Source organism: Filicampus tigris, chromosome 14, assembly GCF_054856515.1.
Source record: "Filicampus tigris isolate MCC_2025a chromosome 14, RoL_Ftig_1.0, whole genome shotgun sequence".
NCBI classification, from domain to species: Eukaryota; Metazoa; Chordata; class Actinopteri; order Syngnathiformes; family Syngnathidae; genus Filicampus; species Filicampus tigris.
In genome coordinates, this window is record NC_141230.1 from 12,473,809 (window position 1) to 12,494,451 (window position 20,643).

The 20,643-nt window shown below is 40.9% G+C and overlaps 1 protein-coding gene across 4 annotated transcripts in view; it reads left to right on the top strand.

Moving 5' to 3' along the window:
* The first annotated feature begins 432 nt into the window (after positions 1 to 432).
* Positions 433 to 20,643, top strand: part of gpm6bb (glycoprotein M6Bb) — a 38,386-nt gene continuing 18,175 nt past the window's right edge. The window contains exons 1-3 of one of the 4 annotated variants that reach the window (XM_086051304.1): positions 468 to 504; positions 588 to 665; positions 1,914 to 2,083. In XM_086051304.1, the coding sequence (XP_085907430.1) occupies positions 2,080 to 2,083 (4 nt within the window). In that variant the 5' untranslated portion in view covers positions 468 to 504; positions 588 to 665; positions 1,914 to 2,079. Of the gene's footprint in view, positions 505 to 525; positions 666 to 1,913; positions 2,084 to 20,643 lie in introns of those variants that run through there. The other 3 variants (XM_086051305.1, XM_086051303.1, XM_086051306.1) reach the window with 3 other exon arrangements.

Below are 20,643 nucleotides of genomic sequence, written 5' to 3' on the forward strand. Positions count from 1 at the left end.
TCTCTGGTTCGCTGAAATCAACGAACATTACATACCTATGAAATGCAGTTCACGTCTACGGTGATTTCCACTGACAAACAAGACAACTGAAAATGATTCCTCAACTCATGCCATTTGCTCTTTTTCCAGAAATGGGACGTCAGGTCATGGTGATCACTGCTACAGGGACAACAAGCTTTCCTTTGATTTCACGAGGCTTCAGGGATGCAATTAATGACTCATCAACTTGAGACCTTCGGTACTGTACTGTAGAATGTCACGTAAACCACCCGCCACCCTCAAGGGCAGACTTAACATTAGGCAAAGATGATTAATGAACTTTTCTTTGATTGAAAGCATTTATGATTCTTTATTTCATGTTTGTAAAAACATCAAAGCATGATTGTTTCACCTGCTCTCCCCTCCCTTCATATACAATGGCCTACTCCATTTCTTTTATGCACACGTCCAGACTTGATTCAGGAAGATACACCAGTGGAGGGGAGAAGAGAGACACTACCACAGGTTTCACTTTCAACCATTTTTTAATCATGACACAAATCATTTGTAAACCGACCGCTGCAAGAGTCAGACTCTCTTGTCATCAGTAGCGCTGCTGTCAGTGTCAGCAGAGGAGGATGCAGTATAGATGAGGTGCAGAGTGACAACGGTGGTGCTGTTCATGAGTAAGACATGTTTGTGAATACTCACTCAGTGTTAAATAGCAAACTATATTTAATTGTGTGGATGTAATGTTCTCATTAATCACAGTCGAGTGTTGAGTTGATTTGCTAGTGTATAATAATTGGGTCAGTATCGCTATAAAGCGCCTTTGATGTCTTCACCAGTCACTCAGTTATCATGAAAATTTTGAAGTCATATGAGTGCATATTTAAATAAATACTGTACCATACAATGCTAAGTCTCTTAAATTGTGTTTCCTTCATGTTATACCTTTTTGGGGTTGATTTTGGTGTCTCCCATACATTGCTCTTTTAACAGCAGTGTGTGTAGTAAGTGATGTTTAAATGATAAATCTCTTTTTTTACATGATTTTACTACCCAAAATAAATTATTTGGATAAAACAAGTCATTTTAATCATGTACATTTGACTTTCATAATGAATATTGAATATTTAGCACATTTCCCTTAAAATGTCATTACAATCTTTTCAGTGACATCATGACACGTACTTTTGTCTTTCTTCAGTGGAGAGAAATACTGGATAGTTGCAGATTACATTTTTGCTAACCCTCGTGAGGATGAATAAGGAGTTCGGATAATGGATGGATGGCTGTTTCATACTTGTAATGGTGTGTGTTTTGGGATGTTGTCCACTCTGTCATAGGGAAATATCAATTGATGGAAAAACCTTTCAGAAATTCAAAATATTTGTTAAACAGTTGGCTTGCTACCCGAATCTTGTTGCTAAAGTGAAGGTCCATCATTGCCGCATAAAATGCTAACATTAGCCAAAGTGTCCACCCTGTCAGCAAGCTCACATAATGTACTGTTTTTGCACTGTACATTGAATGCTTAGTTATTTAAAATTCTCTAACAGCATCTACATAATACAATGAATATGAAGTTTAAACTTGTTTTTTGTGTGTATGTGTGTGTAGCATCAAAGGCATCATATGGAAGATAATTGACTCAATCTTCAGGAACGGTTTCAAGGACTTTTTCATTGAAGACTTTGTTTGAGACCAACATAAAACTTTTTTTTCCCCACTAGAGAAGTGGAGTCCCCCACGACTGGGTTCCGTTGTATTTTCCTTTTTTTTTTCATTGAAGACTTTGTTCGAGACCAAAATAAAACTTTTTTTTCCCACTAGAGATGTGGAGTGCCCCACGACTGGGTTCCCTTGCTCCCCCATAGGACAAAATACGCCCCTGACCAGTCTCTTCTTCATTCTCTCTGCTCCGATCCTAGACCCCTCCCGCTCTTGGTGATGACGTCACTGGGGCTGTCTCCAAAGTGTTTGCGAGCGTCCAGTTAGTGCGCATCTCTCGACTCGCGAGTAGCGGTGCACCCAAAACAGCTCGACGACTTGCATCTGACTGTTACGCCCTCGGACTCACAGGGAAGACCTTTAAACATGGGTAAGTGCGTTTGTTTATTATTTATCTTTTTTTAAATTCATTCACAACGGACAGCGTGTTTGACTGAGCAAACTTTTTCTCGTGCGTAATAGTCTGTTCAAACTTCGAATCAACTGCTCAAAAATGTAGTAGCGGTGTGTTTTGGAATATATGTTGTGTCCAGAGTGGGATTGAGTCGAGGAAAGCGATTAGAGAGATTAAGTGTTGCAGGATTGCTGCAGTGTGTGCGCTCACTCACTCTCTTCCACTCTTGCTGCTCGTTTGGCTTTCTCACACCAATGTTTGTGATCTCACACTGGCTGCACGTCTTTGCTGATCGATTGGTCAGCAATGTGATTCGATCACTCAGTGCTTGGTTGTTTTGTATATGCATTGTTCTAGTCAAGTGGCTGAAAGTAAATCAAACAATCACCGCGAATTCATGCATGCATGAACTGATGTAACACTGTCACATGTTTTTAATATTATTAACTTACACCGCCACACACTCACACACACACACACGCACACGCCCACACACCCCCAGACACACGCTCACACACATTAACACATCAACACTATGCTGTACACTTCGTATAGTTTGTACAATTAGGGGAACATTGTATAATGCTTAATGTACTGTAAGTGGCAAAATCCCGGGCCAACACCGTCCAATGTTACTGTAACATTTCATAATGTGGAATGATGTATTGGCATTATGCTCTACACCCAATATTTATATAATGTTTACCAAAAAATACCCTCGTAATGTTAATAAAAGTGGAAAAAGTATTATACGTATGTACATATTACACACATACATCCCTTTATATGTATTTATTGTTTTTTAGGGGCGGGGAAATGGGGCTAAACAAATCTCAATTTAATTACAACCAATTTAGAAAAACAAAAACACAACACAATGTATGAAAATAAATAATGAAATGGAAAAAAAAATCCTATAATTGGATCAGCATCAAACGGAACAGAATTTCCTTGGCCCCTCCCCTTAGCACAGTTTAGTGCAAACCAATTGAGGAGCTGAAGTTGTGTAATCCTGCTAAGACACAAATAAACAAAAATCGGATTTTAACAAAATCTTAACATTTTCTGAAGTGGAAATCTTCTGTCAAATGTTCCCAGATACTAATGGAAATCTGGTCACGAGAAAAACTGCTGCTGTCATAAAACCTGTTTTTTTCTTAGCTGTTGTTCAATTGTAAAAATAAGTTACAAGAGAATTGCAAAAGGATTAAACATTTTGTTCTTTAAATGATGACATAACTTTGCCTGAAAGTGTGCACAAAATGGCAACATTTTGAACACAAATGGTGGAGCAACACATTAGACATATAATATAACCACACTCACTGGCACACATACTTTATCCTCTGTGAAGATTGACTGATTTTACTGTGGCTTACTGAGGAGTTTTTGACTGGCTCCAAGTATATCTGAATGTTTGTATTTTGCTGCTCCCAGGTGGTCAAGTTGCACACACCAGGAAGAGCAGCACAAGCAAAGAAATGTAATTTTCTACAATCTATTTCATGTTTTTGTAAAGTAGGCTACATTAATGTATATATATTTGAAAAATGTTAGGTAAACAACAACAACAACAACAGCAAACTGTTTCAGTTTCAGGCTATTTTACCACAAAATGGCCACAAGCATGCTATCCCTTAAATGCTTATAAGGCGTTTGTGAGAATATGTATCAGTGCTCATTAATTCGCTGGGAGGCTCCCACAGTGGCGTCTTTGTGTTCCTAATTTGGAGGCGCTCCCTTTGTGCGGTGCCTCCGTTCACGAACACCCAAGTTCACTGAATCGCCGGAGAGTCTCACAGCAACACGTCCTTTGAACGGAATCTCTGCACACCCTCCTCCTCTTTCTTCTTTGTCTTCACATGGTGACCACCATCTTTTTTTTGTGGTTACCACAGAGGGAGGATAGCCTTCAAACCATAAATGTAGGACTTGGTTCCTTGGAGTTGAGACGTGACAATGTCGTTCCTCGCTTTCATCCAACCAAGTTTTCACCCGCGAGCCTTCAGGGCATTCCCTTGTGTGGTCACATGTTACCACCATTTCGTCACACATGTAGCCTACTCTGATTTCCTCCCACATCCCCAAAACATGCAAAGTTAGGGCCATTGTGTGTGTGTGATTGTTTTTTTTTTTTTTTGTCCACATGTGCCCAGTGATTGGCTACACACACAAAAAAAAAATGCTGCGCTGTTTTCCTCACCCACTCGCTGTGGATTTTAAGCAGACGGGATTGCTTTAGGCGGCAAGGTGGTCGACCGGTTAGCACGCCCGCCTCACAGTTCAGAGGTTTGATCCCAGCTCCGGCCTCCCTGTGTGGAGTTTGCATGTTCTCCCCGTGCCAGCGTGGGTTTTCTCCGGGTACTCCGGTTTCCTCCCACATTCCCAAAAACATGCATGGTAAATTGATTGGTCTCTGTAAATTGCCCCTAGGTGTGATTGTGAGTGCGGATGTTTGTCTCTGTGTGCCCTGCGATTGGCTGGCAACCAGTTCAGGGTGTCCCCCGCCTACTGCCCGAAGACAGCTGGGATAGGCTCCAGCACGCCCCGCGACCCTTGTGAGGATAAGCGGTATCGATAATGGATGGATGGGTTGCTTTACTTAATTATTCCGATCCAGCAGATTGGATTGAAGATTAGATTTGGGCGGGGTGTGGATCTGAAGCCGGTTGCCATTTTGGACAGTGTTCTGAAGTTGACGTAAATGTAATATCTTTAAAAACGGTGCTGGTGGCTGGATGACTCAGTGGGTAACGCCGTTGACTTTGGACGCAGGGTCAGGGTTCAAATCCAGGTCAGGGCAAATGGCATCCACTTGGGTCCCTTTACACCATATGCCGTTCCAAGCCACTGCAGGTCCCTAGCCTGGATAAAAGTGGGCGGATATGGAGCAGATCTGGTTGCCGCACCCAGTGACTAATTGTTCATCACAATGTGTCATTTTCTTAATTTTTAAAAAATAATTAATTACGTGAAATCTTAGTATTACTCACAACACATTATAAACATCAGCACATTAATATATACACACTATACATGGGCTCAGCGGCATCTTTTCTGTTTGTTTTGTGAATATTCCGTCATGTGTCACATATAAGACCTAACTAATCGAACGCTGCACACCATTTGGAGCCAGACTCCCATCGTAAAATTCACACTTCTCATCGTTTATGGAAACGTTCCCTAATGTTGTGAACATGCTTTAAGTGAAGGCTGTCCAAATCGGGTTTAGATTTTAGAACAAGACATTAAATATGAAGTGAGTGCTTTTCGGCTGGCGATCGATAATGACCGGGTAATGAAATATGTTTTCCAGCTGCCTTTGACAGTGCGGAGGCGTGAACGTGGTGTCAGATGTTACAGAGTTTGCTTTGAGATAACACACGCACACGCGCTTTGTGATGATTTTGTGTCTTGGAACAGGAGTGTGCTGTCTCTGATTTCCACATTCCTGTCCAATCACTGTGGGTATGTCTGGAAAGTGTCACGTCAGCGCGCACACACACAGACGTTGGTGGACAGTGAGCGATGTGACCCAACATCCTGAGTTGGAGCAGAGGAAAGGTTTTTTTTTTTTTTTTTGACAGCAACAAGGCCAGCATGTTAGCACCCCAGATTTGGGGTTCAAATCTTGGCTCTGGTCTTGCATGTTAGGTTCGTGAAGATTCTAACTTGTCTAAGCACAAATGTGAGTTGTTTTTCTACTTTAATTTTCCCCTGAGATGCATTTTAACCATAGATCGAGGCCATTTTGGCAGCCAAATGATGCATCAAATGCACTAAACGCCGATGACTCTACTGTTACGTCCCCATTAATCAGCCCTAAACAACATTACGTCTTCAGTTTGTTGTCATTAATTGCAGAAATGATGCTTGTTAATGAGGTGGCCGCTGCCACACTTGCATCATTTCTGGGCTTGTTTCCATTTGGAAACCAAAATACAGTTGACCGCATTCAGTTTTCATATGAAGGCAACTTCTTTTTTTTCTGCTTTCTCTCTCATCAGTGGAAGCTCCGAAATGAAACATAACCAATTCCGTGATACTGATGGATATCCAACAATCTGTCAAGAATACAATATACAGTACTTCCTATGTCCGAATTTAGTTTTTTTTATACTATAATTTATACTATTGACCAGTCCACATGTTTTGGTGTTTTTTGTTTTGTTTTGTTTTTTTAACAAATATTTGACTAAAGTTTTGAAAGTGGCTTGAACAAACGTGCCATTTTGGGGGTCCCCTGAAAAGTGATGATTTTGGCGGTACAAGGATTCCGCCCGACACCATCCTTATATATTTGACATTTTAACATTCTTGTTGGATGAAGTGACGAGTTAAGTGAAAAACTCAATGGGCGCCATTAGGACAAAAATAGAGCCAAGCCTACTTGCAGACGTATCATGACATCATTCAATATTGAATTTCTTAACCCTGCAAAACCAAACAATTCCTCTGTGAAATTTGTCAAAAATAAAGGTTTTATTTCAGATACCGACAAGTGCTTTCACTTCCGTTGAAGCCAATCACAAACTCATACCTGTACGTACTGTAGGCCTATTTACGGCCTCATGGAGTTGTCCCTCAACATGTCTGTGTGAATGATTTTTAGTTAACTCACTGCTAATTTTGATTTGATTGTCCTCGAAAGTAAGCAAAAATTATGATACATTTCAAATGTATTGCCTTTGGCTAATTGTGACAGCGCAAGAGAGGTAATGTAATGAAACCTGTCGGCGCAATTAGTGTAAGTCATCAGGTCGGCAGATTATGCAAGGGCGCCTTCGCCGATGTTTTTGGCTATCAAGTAGGTCGACAGGATGCTGGGGATAGCAGCAACAGAGATAATGCTAAAAATCAAAAGAATAATTTCATTTATGTAGCACCGTTAAAAACATGCTTATAAAGTGCTTTGGCAGGCACGACAGCGTCACTGAAACACAATTAGATACCAATCATCATATATCGCACGAAACCAACATCAACAAAAAAAAAACAATAACGAACCCCCCGAAAATTAGCAAAGAAAAAGCAAAGACTTCATCATCCTCACTGAGCTGGAGTGTCACAAGAGGCACATGATGATGGTTTGAACTCCCAACTTGTGACTTTTGTGGCTTTACTTTTTGTTCTTTCCTGCGACAACTGTGCCGTGCCGCTTGCATGTTAATGTTGTGGAAAGTTCTGACCTGTTAAAGACAAAGCGAGCCCATTGACTATTGTGACTTGTCAAGTGATTGGAGTTGAAGGTCCTCACTGGGCATGCCTGTGCTCAAGCATGTGCATTGGCCTTGACCCCTATTTGGAAGCCTGTTCACTATGTGTCTATGTGTGTGTTGTCCCGCCTTGTTCGAGTCTCCGCATGGTCCAAGTGCTAGTCTAATACAGTCAGGTTCATAAATATTGGGCTAGCGACCCAATTGTCATCTTTGTGGCTGTAAACATCACAACAATGGATTTGAAATAAAATCAGGTGAACGGTGAATTTTGATTATTTGACATTTTGACTGTGTTTGACTTTCAATGTTACACAATTTTCATTTATTGGCAGCCGCATAAGACACAATTTAAACTTTATCTTGCCCAAAAGTTCTTGTCCCTCCTGCCACGCACATGCATAATAAGGCTTTTAATTACCGTAGGTCTTTTTTCTACGCGTCCACAATGTGTTGGCAGCTTGCACGTCTGCTCTTTGCCAGTGGGGTAGAGGGTCTGCATCAGTGTTTTTGTTCACAGTTAGATGATTGTTCTGGAAGGCCCGCCGGGACACAATGGAAGCATGCAGCCGATGAGCATTCATTCACACATTCAACTGGCATCCACGCTCAACTGAATTCACTTTTAGACTTTCGCCATACCACCTATGTGCAATATATGAGGAAACATTAAAACAGAAGTTAATTATGTATTTTCTGCTGTTAGACTACAGTTTTGAAGTGAGTTGAGTGGTCTCCTAGATACTAAAGTCCAAAGAGCCTGGTCAGGATCTGGGCCAGAGGATTAAAGCTGCAGGGGGCTGAGGGGGGACACCAGTGGGTGTTGAAGACCAAAGCTGATATTTTTAAGTCTTTTAGAAAAGCAGGGTATACGTGATTAATGATAGAATATAGTCTAATAAACTGAGAAATTCATTGACTTGATGTGGATGCAGTTGGACTAAGAAACAGTGCTTATTACAAGAGTGTGGCTGTGACAAGTGGAATTTGCTAATTTGACATAGTGGCCGACCCGTGTCATTGCAACTGTGCTCTCGATCATATGATGCACTGAGGCCTTATTTTTTATACCGATCAGGCTTTGGAATGGTGATTTGCGGCAATTTTTTGGGTCATTCATTATTGTCATTTATTGTATGTCGGGGGGTCATCAAAATGGTGCTTGCGCGCACCAGGTATCCCTACTGGACCACTTGAGTAGCCTGTGGGCCTATTCTAAAAATAGGTCACTGAATGGACATTGTGATTTCCTAGTAATGTTGTTGGAGTGCATATTTGAGTATTGATATTCATCTGATATTTATCTGTTAAAAAATGTGAGAAATCATGAACGTGATGAGTGCATTCACATAGATGAATGTCATTATTTAATTTGAGCAAATGTGTTTTTTCAGAAATGCTTATCAAATTGCTTGTTGTTTGCATTGATTTGGGACCCAAGAAATAGCCCTCAGTTTCAAAAATAAGACAAGTCAAACCCTGAATTTAAGTCTTACTGTTCTTCTTTTCTTAACAGCCCTTGATGAGTCAGCTCCTTTTGGTTATCGGTGTCCCAAAAAAGCCAAAGAACAAGTGCATTGACATTGTCATGAATTCATTTAAAACCATCAGAATCAATTTCTGAATTGTGCGACATCGGCGGCATATGACGTTCTAAAACTTTAACCGCAATCATCAACACCTAAATAAATGAATCCCTTTCTGACAGTGTCGATCAAAAGTGAGCAAAAGCGTCGATTCATCTCTTGTACAGGATCTGCTTGTCAAGCTCGTAGCCTTCAAGTGACCCAGCAGCTGCGTGCGATTCTTCCTTTCAGCACCACCAGTAGAAATGAATTGTGCAGAAGGAGAGGAATCCCTTCCAGCATTTTCTTCTGCAACTTCATTTGCGTTTGTGTGTGTGTGAGAGCGCAGAATTCATTAGTGTGCTCCTCCACTGTGGGACCCTGCAAGGATTGAGCTGTTGGCCTTGTGCCCGCTCGAGTGTATTCAAGCCACCACAGATCGGCCTTTGTGCTCGCCGCTTTATGCGCCGCTGCTAAACAACCGTAAGACAAAATCATGTTGGGGGTGACCCCGCTCACACCAATGAGATGTGCTCGGTGCTTTGTAGCAAAGCCTGACGGCCGATTGTGGCTGGCGTGAATGTTAGAGTGAAGCCTGCTGTATCGCTGCATCTAGATGTTGCAATGCTATAGCCTTGGTCAAATTTAGGATGTGGTGCAATGGTGTTACCTTGTCCAAATATGTCCTAAGAACTCCATACTCAGCATATTTTGCATATTTCATGATGGAAATTTCACCGAGTAACTCACCCAGGTTTTTTTTTATAATTCAACACTGAACCAAGTGTCACTGAGGCACACGCAATTTTTGGTAGGCACGTCTATCACGAGCAGATGCACAAAAACGCCTCAGGAAGCAATGTCTAAAAATACACAGGAAGTCTGCCATTTTGTTGTGATTTTAGAGTCAGTTCCTTAAAAATGACGTTGTCCATTTGTGACAATTCAATCCTCCAATCCAGCTTCCTATAGGATCACAAAAATTGGTGACTTGTCTATCATGTGTGTACCCACAAAAAAGTCTCAAGAAGCAATGTCTAAAAAGACATGGGAATCTGCCATTCCAAATGACGGCCATTTTAGGTCTTTTTAGCTGTATTTTGGGAAAAATCCAATTCACCAAGCCAGTTTCCGAGTATGAGGTGAAATTTGGTTGAATGTCAAGAACCAATGCCCGAATAACAACAACTTCAACCTTCCCAATCCAGTTTCATTTGAAGTGACTTTCATAAACAAACTTGTCAGAGAGATTCTGCCTGATTGCTACTAAAGTTTAACCTTGTAGTCTATATAAATGGCCGATGCCAAATTGTAAACGATGTGAATTGTCGTTATTGCGTGTGGGCGGAGCATGGCGCCAAAACTTGATGACTCATCCTGATGTTGTGCTCCCAAGGCTGCCAAGTTAAAGGCCACTGCACACACCTGCTTTCTCTCTCACTTGTTTCCATGCGAGAGCTTTCATTGTCTGCTTGTAATCCTCGAGAGGAAGGCGCGATAGGCCCACAGGAAGCGTCTCTGCCAAGCTGTCGAAAGTCTGTAAAAGTTGAGCTTTTGTGCAGCGACAGATGCTGGCTACAAGGCAACAGCAGAGGGGGGAGTAAGAGACGATTGCATGGAGTTTCATTTTTAGAGTGCAAATGAATGATGATGATCTGTAAGAGCTGTATGTTTAAATATGACACAGAGTTATGCAAAAGGGGCCGTTTGGCAGTGGTCCCATCTGTTTTAGCTAAACAAGAAAGGAATGGCAGCACACAGCAGCTTTGAGGGTGAAAGAAAATCTCAGATGCGTGACCCCTAAGCCACACGCAGACCCAAAGAGGGATGTGTGCTCGTTATGAATATTACATCAATGCCTCATAACTCATTTTAAGCGTTTGACCCCCACTGTATGGCAAAAGACTCCTGCAGCATCTGGAAAGTGTAGAGCTGCTTTTTACGACTGTTCTTAACGTGGAGAATGCATGCGATCGCACTCTATATGGAGCAAACCCGAAGGACACCCCCCTAATCAATCAATCTGTTCTCTTAGTGGACTCCTTGAATTTTTCTTCTTTGCGAAACATTTGGAACAGGAAGGACCTTTTCTGCGCATCTATTTGGTATACCCACCTATTTCAACTGTTTAGAAAAGCCCATCTAAGGGACACGCCCACAAATGAGCTTTTGCTATTAACTCTGTGATGACACATCAGACTGCTGTGCTAAAGATTGTCTCTTTTTATATCTGTCCCTATCAAATAAAGCAATAAATACAACAGAGATTTTGAATAAGGTCCTCAGGACAAAACATCCCCAAAGATGCACTGCATATTCTTTATTATTATTATAGTATTGACTCGATATTTAGTTCCAAGTCCACAGGTTAATAATATTTTAATAATAGTATTTTTTTTAAACTTGTGTGACATTAAATCATATATATATATATTTTTTTTCAATCATCCAATGGGGTCATTTTTACCAATGTAATTAATTTCGCAATACTAGTAAATTGTACATACCTGATAATGATATTAATAAAACCAAAAAATCAACACCAATATAAAATACAGAAAACGTATTACTATATATTATATTAACTATTGTATACCTTATATTATCATTTATATTAATGTAATACATATTAATTTATTTGTGAAAAAATGTGGAGAATATTTTAATGTAATTAAATAATATATTAAAAACACATTTGTGCCAAAAAAGCTCTCTAATACACTGAACCCCTTTAATAAATGCCTGGCACTCTGCAGTTGAATCTATAAACACCCCCAGTCACTTTTTTTTTAGGAAATATAGTCAACTAAACCAGAACATCTAACCGGCATGGCACTCATAATGTAAAGAAACAAAGACATTATTTAATGAGACACACTGCATTACTGTTTATCTGTATTGCTCCTGCACTTTGATTGATTGTGCGCACCGAGAGAGTTAAAAGTCTGCATTACACCAGCGGATGGAGTCCCAAATGGCTTTCACTTTGCACACTGGATGCTTTTGGACGCCTGGCTGCCTGTCAACGCTTAAAGCAATAAGGCCATGGATTGACCCACTCTCACAGGAGGTCAGTTGAGTGTACACAGCCAGAAGCGTCCATTGGCCACTTGTTAGGATCCCCTTTGCCCTCGTCTGGGTCCGGCGGGGTATGTTAGCGTCAAGTTTTTGTCCTTCTAGGATCCAGAACCAGGATGCGAACTTTGCGCAACTTCCGGCCCAATAATTGAATTAAAAAGGTCTCCTCAGCCACTTCGCTGTGGCAGATTGTGTGGAATGGGGGCAGTGGGGTGTCCAGGAGGGTTTGAGACAGGGCCAAGTGTTGGGTCAGGGGTGAGAGGTTGGCGGCGTGAGGCTGAGGACAATAGCGAAAGAGATCCCATGAGGGAGGGCTCCGCTCATGGGAAACACCCCTCGACACCCCACACCCACTGCTGTCTCCATTATATCTATTGTGTACGTGTGCATGTGTATGTAGGTGCGTGTTTGTGTGTGTGTCTCTCAAGCGAGCAGCTGGACAGTGAGAATGTTTGAGTTGAGGAAATGCTCATATGGAGAGAATGATGTCGCCTGGTTTCCCATGGAAACAACAAACACATTTTTTTGTCCTTTAAAAAAAAAAAAATATATATATATATATATATATACATTATCGAATACCGCTTCTCCTCACAAGGGTCGCGGGGCGTGCTGGAGCCTATCCCAGCTGTCTTCGGGCAGTAGGCGGGGGACACCCTGAATTGGTTGCCAGCCAATCGCAGGGCACACAGAGACAAACATCCGCACTCACAATCACACCTAGGGGCAATTTAGAGAGTCCAATCAACTTACCATGCATGTTTTTGGAGTGTGGGAGGAAACCGGAGTACCCGGAGAAAACCCACGCAGGCACGGGGAGAACATTCAAACTCCACACAGGGAGGCCGGAGCAGGGATCGAACCCACGACCTGTGAACTGTGAGGCGGACGTGCTAATAAAAAATGGTACGGTCAAATCATCTTACTCCATATTGGTTGAACCAGGAAGTAACCATGCAAAACGAACACAAATACTGCACTCCGCAATTATTTTCCCACACTTGTTAACAGTTTTGGCATGGATGTGCACACTGACATTGGAAGTACTGTCCAATTCTGATTCCTCTGGTCCAGAAGAAGCCCACATCAGTTTAAAGTGTCATCCGTGAATGTGCACTCAGCGTGTGTGTTGTAGCGTTTGGCAAAGGTTTGCACGTGCTTGTGGTCATAATCAGTAAGGGGTGAATGACGGTTCACAGTGCAAGACCATGTAAGGGATAACAGTTTTCGGTCCACTATGTCAACACATTGTTCAACTATAAAGGGGGAAAATATCATTGGTTGTTTTTAAAGTACAGTAGCTTGCATGACTTTTCTCACAATGGCGGACTTCAGCTAACTTAACTAAGCTGCTTGGACAAGAGGAATACATTGTCACCCAAGCCTGCTGATTGGCTGTTGTTCTCAGCTAAATATAAAGATGCTTATGGCAATGGCGTTGGTGCGTGTGAGGGATTAACCGCACGGAATGCGATTTACTGTCAGGTAGCGTTTTGACACATGCTGAATATCATGGGAACAAAAATGTGTTAGCATTTTTAAATGTAATTTAAAATTAATGCATCATTTATGATTTTTAATAAAAAAATAATGGTCACTTGAATAACCCCCCCCAAAATAATGATACTAAAATTATAACAAGAAATTTAAAATAAAATAAGAAATAAGTAATGTTAAAATATGAGTAAGAAAAATTATTTATTTATTTATTTTTAAAATCATTTTATGTTATCAGTATGTCTTATATTTTTAAAATAAAAAAATAAATGAAATGACCAAAATCCTCAGTGTTTGAGTTTATAATCTTGTTTTCCCGTTATGGCACTTTTCAGTGGTGTATGCGTGTGTGTGTGTGCATTTGGCATGACACTTTTCTGTAACGTAAGATCAATATGAATTGGAAACAAAGCAAACGTATTATCCTCCATTATCCTAAGTGGAAAATAGAGGTACCACATATTTTTTCACAGTTACTTTTTTTTTTTGGTCGGCTTTTGTAAGATGAGCTCTCTGTAGCCGGGAAGCAGGATTTTATGTTTGCACATTAAAGAAAGTACAAAGACTATTCGGAAAAATGCAATGAGCGATGCAAAATTCCCTTTTGAATGAGTCAATTAACATCTTTAAATTGTGAGTTTGCTCGCTGCGACATCTTTTCCAAGCATGCCTACAGTAACACAAAGCATCTGTCTCACACTTTTCCTGCCACAGGCACAACCACAGTGCCTGTGGATGAGCCACATATTCTTTTTTTTTTTTCTCGGGGTGGAACGACTGAAGGAAATCATGGCTGCAGACCATTCCCAGACCTAATAAGACGCTAACACAAACATGCAATTAGAATGGTGCTGAGTCAGGCTCTGTTGTTGCCCATTGTTTGGTCAAAGACTCGTTATAACAGCAGGAAAGGGTTGAAATTTGAGGAGCAAACTACTACTTTAGTGCAGCAGAATGGTCCTCTTATGGGGATATGCCTCCGTAGGAGTGTTTTGTACCGCAAGCATATGTGAACCCACGCGTGTGGCAACCTGATAGCACGCAACATTGATGGCCCTGTAAAGTGAATTGAGAGATTTGTTTGCACGTACATATCACACACACACACACACATCAGTGGTTATCTGGCATAATTGTGACATGCAGTTAGAGAGCTAGCTAAACCAACAAATTGCATCCATTTGATCATGTCTTAGAAGTGATACTTGATTGACAGTTGAGCTGGGCGTGGTTACTGTGCATTCAGCGGACACGCCCACAATATTTGAGCGCTGAGAGAAAAGCTTGATTTTGAATTGAATTGATTTTTGAAGTCTCATTTTATGTACCATCCATAATCTTCCACTTATCTGCTTGTCCAAAGTTGTGAATGTGAATGATTGTTTGTCTAAATTTACCCTATGATTTCCTGGTGACCAATCATGGGTATAGCTCAACCCTCACTTAAGGTCAGCTGGGAAAGACTAAATCTATAATTATAGCGAAAATGTCTTTCATTTCCATCATTTTCAATTCATTTCAAATGTATTTCTCTGGTATTACTGTATGGCCATAGAAAGAAGGTGGAATAGTCACTTAGGAATTGTAGTTTACTTAATTACACAATACTTACTGACCATTTTTTTAAAAACTTTCTACTCCACAAATACACTATATATGTGTGTATATATACAAAACTAATGAAAGCTCATTTAAAAAAAACAACTAACAAGCCCACTCAAAAATCTAAAAGTAACTGAATTTAAAAAACAAAAGTCAAAACAAAATAGAAAGTAACTGTATAATGAAATATCAATTAACCGTGCCATGTACAGTATACTCACTGCATGAAACTGTGGAGTGCAGGCCTCTGCCAAGTAACCTCAGTTTGGTGCACTGTGAGCTTCTGACTGCTTTGAAACAACACGAGTCGTCTGATGATTTACAGCCATGCGATGTGAGCGTAAAATGCGTTGCAAAAGAGCCTTTGAAAGCATTCAAGCGGAGAAGGATGCATTTGTCTTCTCACATAGCCCCAAAGAGGCACGAGGCTTCATATAAATCAACTCCTTGTGGTTTCTCCTCTTTACTCCTATTTCCTCCTCCTCAGATAAAATGTCACTTTTTCAGAAACTGAACCCCTCCACTCAATCAACATTGCTTTGTTGCTCATTATAACCTGCAACGAATGGATAACCCTCTGTTTTGTTGCTGTTTTTCACATATTGAACTTGTCTTGTCTGCGATAAGTGGGTCAGTAAAACAAATGAATGGATCGCTGTAATGACTTTTTGCCCTGTGCTTTTGTTTAAGCAATCAATGAGCTAGATCGGAGGCAGACAGTGAATGGTGTTTAGAAATGTGTCACTTGACTACGCGATATTGACCAGTGGACCACACCCTCAATGCTTCTTGGTTCCTATGCTTTTGTCACGACATGCTGAATGGCAACTGGCTGGCTGAGAACTGAGGGTGCAGGTCTTTTGTGGGCGACTGAGGAGTATTCACTGCCGCCAATCTCACTGTGAGAAAGCCCCAATGAGGCCTTCTCTGTTGGGTCTTCATCCTCATTCAGATGAAGTCCTGAGTGTGCAACTCTCACACTTGGCTAGTATTTCTATTCTCAAACTTGTTTTGCTTCTCGTTACATTCCAAAATAATTAATTCCAAGTTAAGAATCTATTTTAAGAAGAAAGCAATGGAAATTGAAATCTCGTTCCAGATCACAAAAGCATTTAAGACATAAACTGCCCGCTGTTTTCAAAGCAGACTCTCACATATTGTCAGCCATTTTAAAGTAGTTTGACTCATATTTCAAGACCCACAGAATATTGCTGTGTAAGGTTCTTCAACTACAAGAGACAAAAAACAAAACAGCAGTTATGGTCTTTGACCAAAAAGAAGAGCAAACAAGCTTTTTGTGAAAAAAACAAAAAACAAAGCATAAGAGTGACAGTGACACTAACATTTTTTTTTTGCTTTCGTGACACCTCAAACCACCTCAACCAAAAACAAGAGTGAGAAAACCCTTTTGTTGGCCAAATAATAGCACTATAATTAATTATTATTATTAATAATAATAGCACTATAATTAATTATTATTAATAATAATACATTTAATATTTATGAAGTAAGGATTAGTGTCAGCAATTTTTTTCCGAAATGTCATAACTATAAATTACAATGCGTGGTAAAATCCGTCTTGCACAAGCTTTTATTCGTCAAACTTAAAGTGAAAAATTGAGACTCTCAAAAACCTCATGGTCTAGAAAAAAAGTAGACATTTTTGCTAAAATCGGTGTCAAAAATACATTATACATTTAGTGACACATAAAGCCATCTCTGATTAAAATATGCGGTTGACTAGTGTCGTTCATTTACAGATACTGTACAACTGTACCACTAAGAAACAAACGCACTGTGAGCGACAAACTCTGAAAATGACATCACAACTGCTCACAATGACCAATCATGGCTCAGATTCAGAAAAAGGTCAGCCGCGATTGGTTGTTGTGAGCCGTTGTGATGTCATTTTCAGTCACCAGAAGACAAAATGGCCGCTCCCTGAGATAGCTAAAAATGAGTGCATTTTGCTGCTTAATTTATATTCCACAAACGCTAAATTATACCACAAACGCTAAATTCACCAGAATGCCGTGTTTCAACTAGTGGGCCTGCTGGGAACATATTCTTGAAAAAATATGTTGAAGTTGTAGTCTGTCAGACGGTATGCTAACACAGTAGTAATGTCATAATAATAGAAAATTTGTATGAAAAATATTTCTAGGCTATAAATCAACAATCAAATAGAAAAACACTGAGTGTGGTGGTAATTGAGTGCGTCTTGTGCCGCGTGACAACAAATTAGATTGCCGCTGCACAACAAATTATGTTCCTAATCATAAAACCTTATATGTCACAACCGTGTAAATCGAGGACGCCCTGTAACTACCTTGAATAATCCCATTCGAAATACTTTTTCCATGTTTGCAGGGGATGGTGCTGATTAGTGCTGCTCTCAGTACTTTGAACCCCGTCATTTTAATTTGTTTTTGAACTCATGGTGCAATTGGATTTTAGCTATTCCAAAATAAAGATCCAATAAACATCTTAATGTGACCATAAAAAGAGTTCAAACGAAGCATGTAGCCTTTACAAGCATGATGTCAGTTCTCCCGGTGTTCAACAGGGCCGATTGTGGAAAAAAAAAGTCCGAAGATTAGTGCGGCCATTTGTTGTTGTGTTGTGGGATCCCTGCTAAGTTCGCTTCCCTGACCCCTGAGGCTCCCCCTTTTTCTCCCAAGTCTGGTATCCGTGAGAAGACCCCAATCCAGCCCCCACTCATCCCACTCCCTGCTGAAAGGCTTTTCTCTCATTAGCATGCCCCCGGGGGCCACTCTCCGCGCCGTTGCCAAGATCCTCTTCCCCCCGTCGCCCCGGTCATCCCTCGCCATCGGCCCTCGCTTGTCTGTTATATTTAACGAGCTGCTTTGTGTGCGCCGTCTAAACATCGCCGCTTCTTTGTGTTCCTCATCAACTTTCTTTGTTATTTTACCCAAATATGAGATGGAAGATCACAGCAGAGACATGCAATCCATCACCAACACCTCTTTGACTGACCTCACATGGGAACCGCAGAGCATCTTGACAGCTCAAAGTTGGGGTCCTACTTGGGTTCACCCACTTCTATCAGGACTCTATCTGCATTGATATTCATGGTGCTACTTTGGTCTCTGAAAGAGGCTGGGAGCAGCTCATTTGCTTCACACGTTGAACAAGTGATATCAAGCTTGGGCCAGAAGTATATGGATGAAGGTTGTGGGATTTTGGATGGCATTGAGGTTCACTCGTCTGACTTTTGGGTTCAATTCCCACTCGGTGATGGTGTGAATGTGAGCATGAATGGTTGTCTGTCTCAATGTGTCGTGATTGACTGGCAATCTGTCCAGGGTGAAATCCGCCTTTAACCCAATGTCAGCTGGGATGGTTCCAATTCCAAATCTGAATAGGATAAGTGGTATTGCAAAAGCTGGATATGTGAGTGGATGGATGGATGGATGGTTGGATGGACTTTGCCTTCATTAACTCTTCGAGCGCCGTTGACGTGAAATGCCGTCAACGTAAATCCTAACGAGGAGTGTCGTCACCGTCAAATGCTGTCAACTTTTCATGGGAATGAGTGGAGAAAAGTCTTGGCCAACTGTCATGTCATGTCATTTTCCAAACCGCTTATCCTATACAGGGTCGCGGGGAGTTGCTGGAGCCTATCCCAGCCGTCAACGGGCGAAGGCAGACTACACCCCGGACTGGTCGCCAGCCAGTCGCAGGGCACACATAGACACTGTCACTGAGCGGGAATCGATCCCACGCTGCCCGCACACAACTCGGGCGTGTGTACCACTACTTGGCCAACTGTGTTTTGATCATTTACCCGGGAAAGTAAAGAAAAAAACAAACGGCCCACAGATGGCAGCATTGGATCTCTTTTGGAAGAGATCGTGTCAACAATACGTAAGCTTCCACAACATGGCAGACCCTTGGAAATACGACCGTTACAAGCAGGTTGTGATTGATGAAAGTCTTTGTCATGTTAAATCTACTAAAAAGACTGTCACAAATGAGATAAAAGATGACGGAGATGATTAAAATGTAGAAGAAGAAGCAATGACGTAATATAATACAATACAACTTTATTTAGTGCATTTCATAACAGGTACAGCTGTAACAAAGCACCTACATTACAATGACAGTATAGCAATAATATAGCAAGTGAAAGCAATAAATCAAAACACAAATTAGTACATACAGTAGACACCAGAAAACAGCAGAAATGTCAGTCTCACGTCGGATCAAAAGCCAAAGAATAGAAACGTGTCTTCAAACGGGTTTTAAAAATGGACAGAGAGGGGGCTTGCCTTTAATGGAAGGACATTCAAAATGGAAGGACCAGCAACAGAAAAGGCTCAATCCTCTCTGAGGCTCCGCTCAGTCCTCGGCACCTCAAATAGCGCCTGGTCCACAGACCTGAGGCACCTCGAAGGTGCGTAGGAGTGGAGGAGCTCGGAGAGGCACGCCGTGGCGAGGCCATTTAAAGATTTCTAAACAAATAGAATCATAAGATGAACCCTAAAATGCACTGGGAGCCAGTAAAGGCGTGTATGGCATGCATGCACACATACATACTACAAAATTTTATTCATTTAAAACTGAAAGTAAAGTGTTTACTTTCACTATACACACTCGCCGGCCAGTCAAACAGCCCGTTACCATGGTTACCTACTTGCGCACCACCCACCTTCACAGTATGACGGTTGATGCGTACCTTCTGGTAAGATGTTTACGGTAATCATCCATTACGCACGGCGATGGCTGTCATCTTTCTCGTGTCACGTTACCTTTAAGCGCTCGTACGATCCGATCAACCAAACCTTGGGGAGCGTTTGAATCGGTCTTTTGCGAGGGACGAGTGATTAATGAGGTGGATGAGAGGGGCCGCCGAGGACAAAGATAAATGGCTTGTCTTCCAGATTGCTACAAGTACCATGCAGACTAAAGTGGAAAATATAACATTAACTCGCTCACCCATGTTATAGGAATCAGTGATGGGATTAAATCATTAGTGGTTGTGTGCACCTTTACAAATAAATAACTAACACCAGTAAATTTACAATGGACATGGACATCAACCTTAATAAATAAAGTGCAGAAATATTTTACAAAAGTACTGAATTACAAGGAAAATTGTTTAAAAAAACAATAAGCTCGTTAAAAAAAGTCATAATAAGCTCGTAATCAGAATGTGTACTAACATTTGATTGCGTTACTGTGCGTCATTTCTAACTGACTATGACATGACTATCCACCTTAGTAAATAAAGTTCAAAGATAACTAATATAATATAACTAATAACATAGTTAAACAATGGAATGCAATCAATCAGCCATTCATATGTTGCGCCACAATAGTGACCTTGTTATATTCACTGACATGAACATCTTATTTAGTCGCTGGCTCAGACAATATGGCCACTGGCCAGTTTATTAAGTACACAGCGATTTAATATGGTCCACTATATAAGAACCTGTGTTTAATTAAAAATTTTTCTTTTATTGTTAACTTATTTACCATCATGAAAGTCCAAATATTTGAAACAACTCTCAGTAAGTTGCAGTGCGGTGAACTGCGAACAATATGATTCATT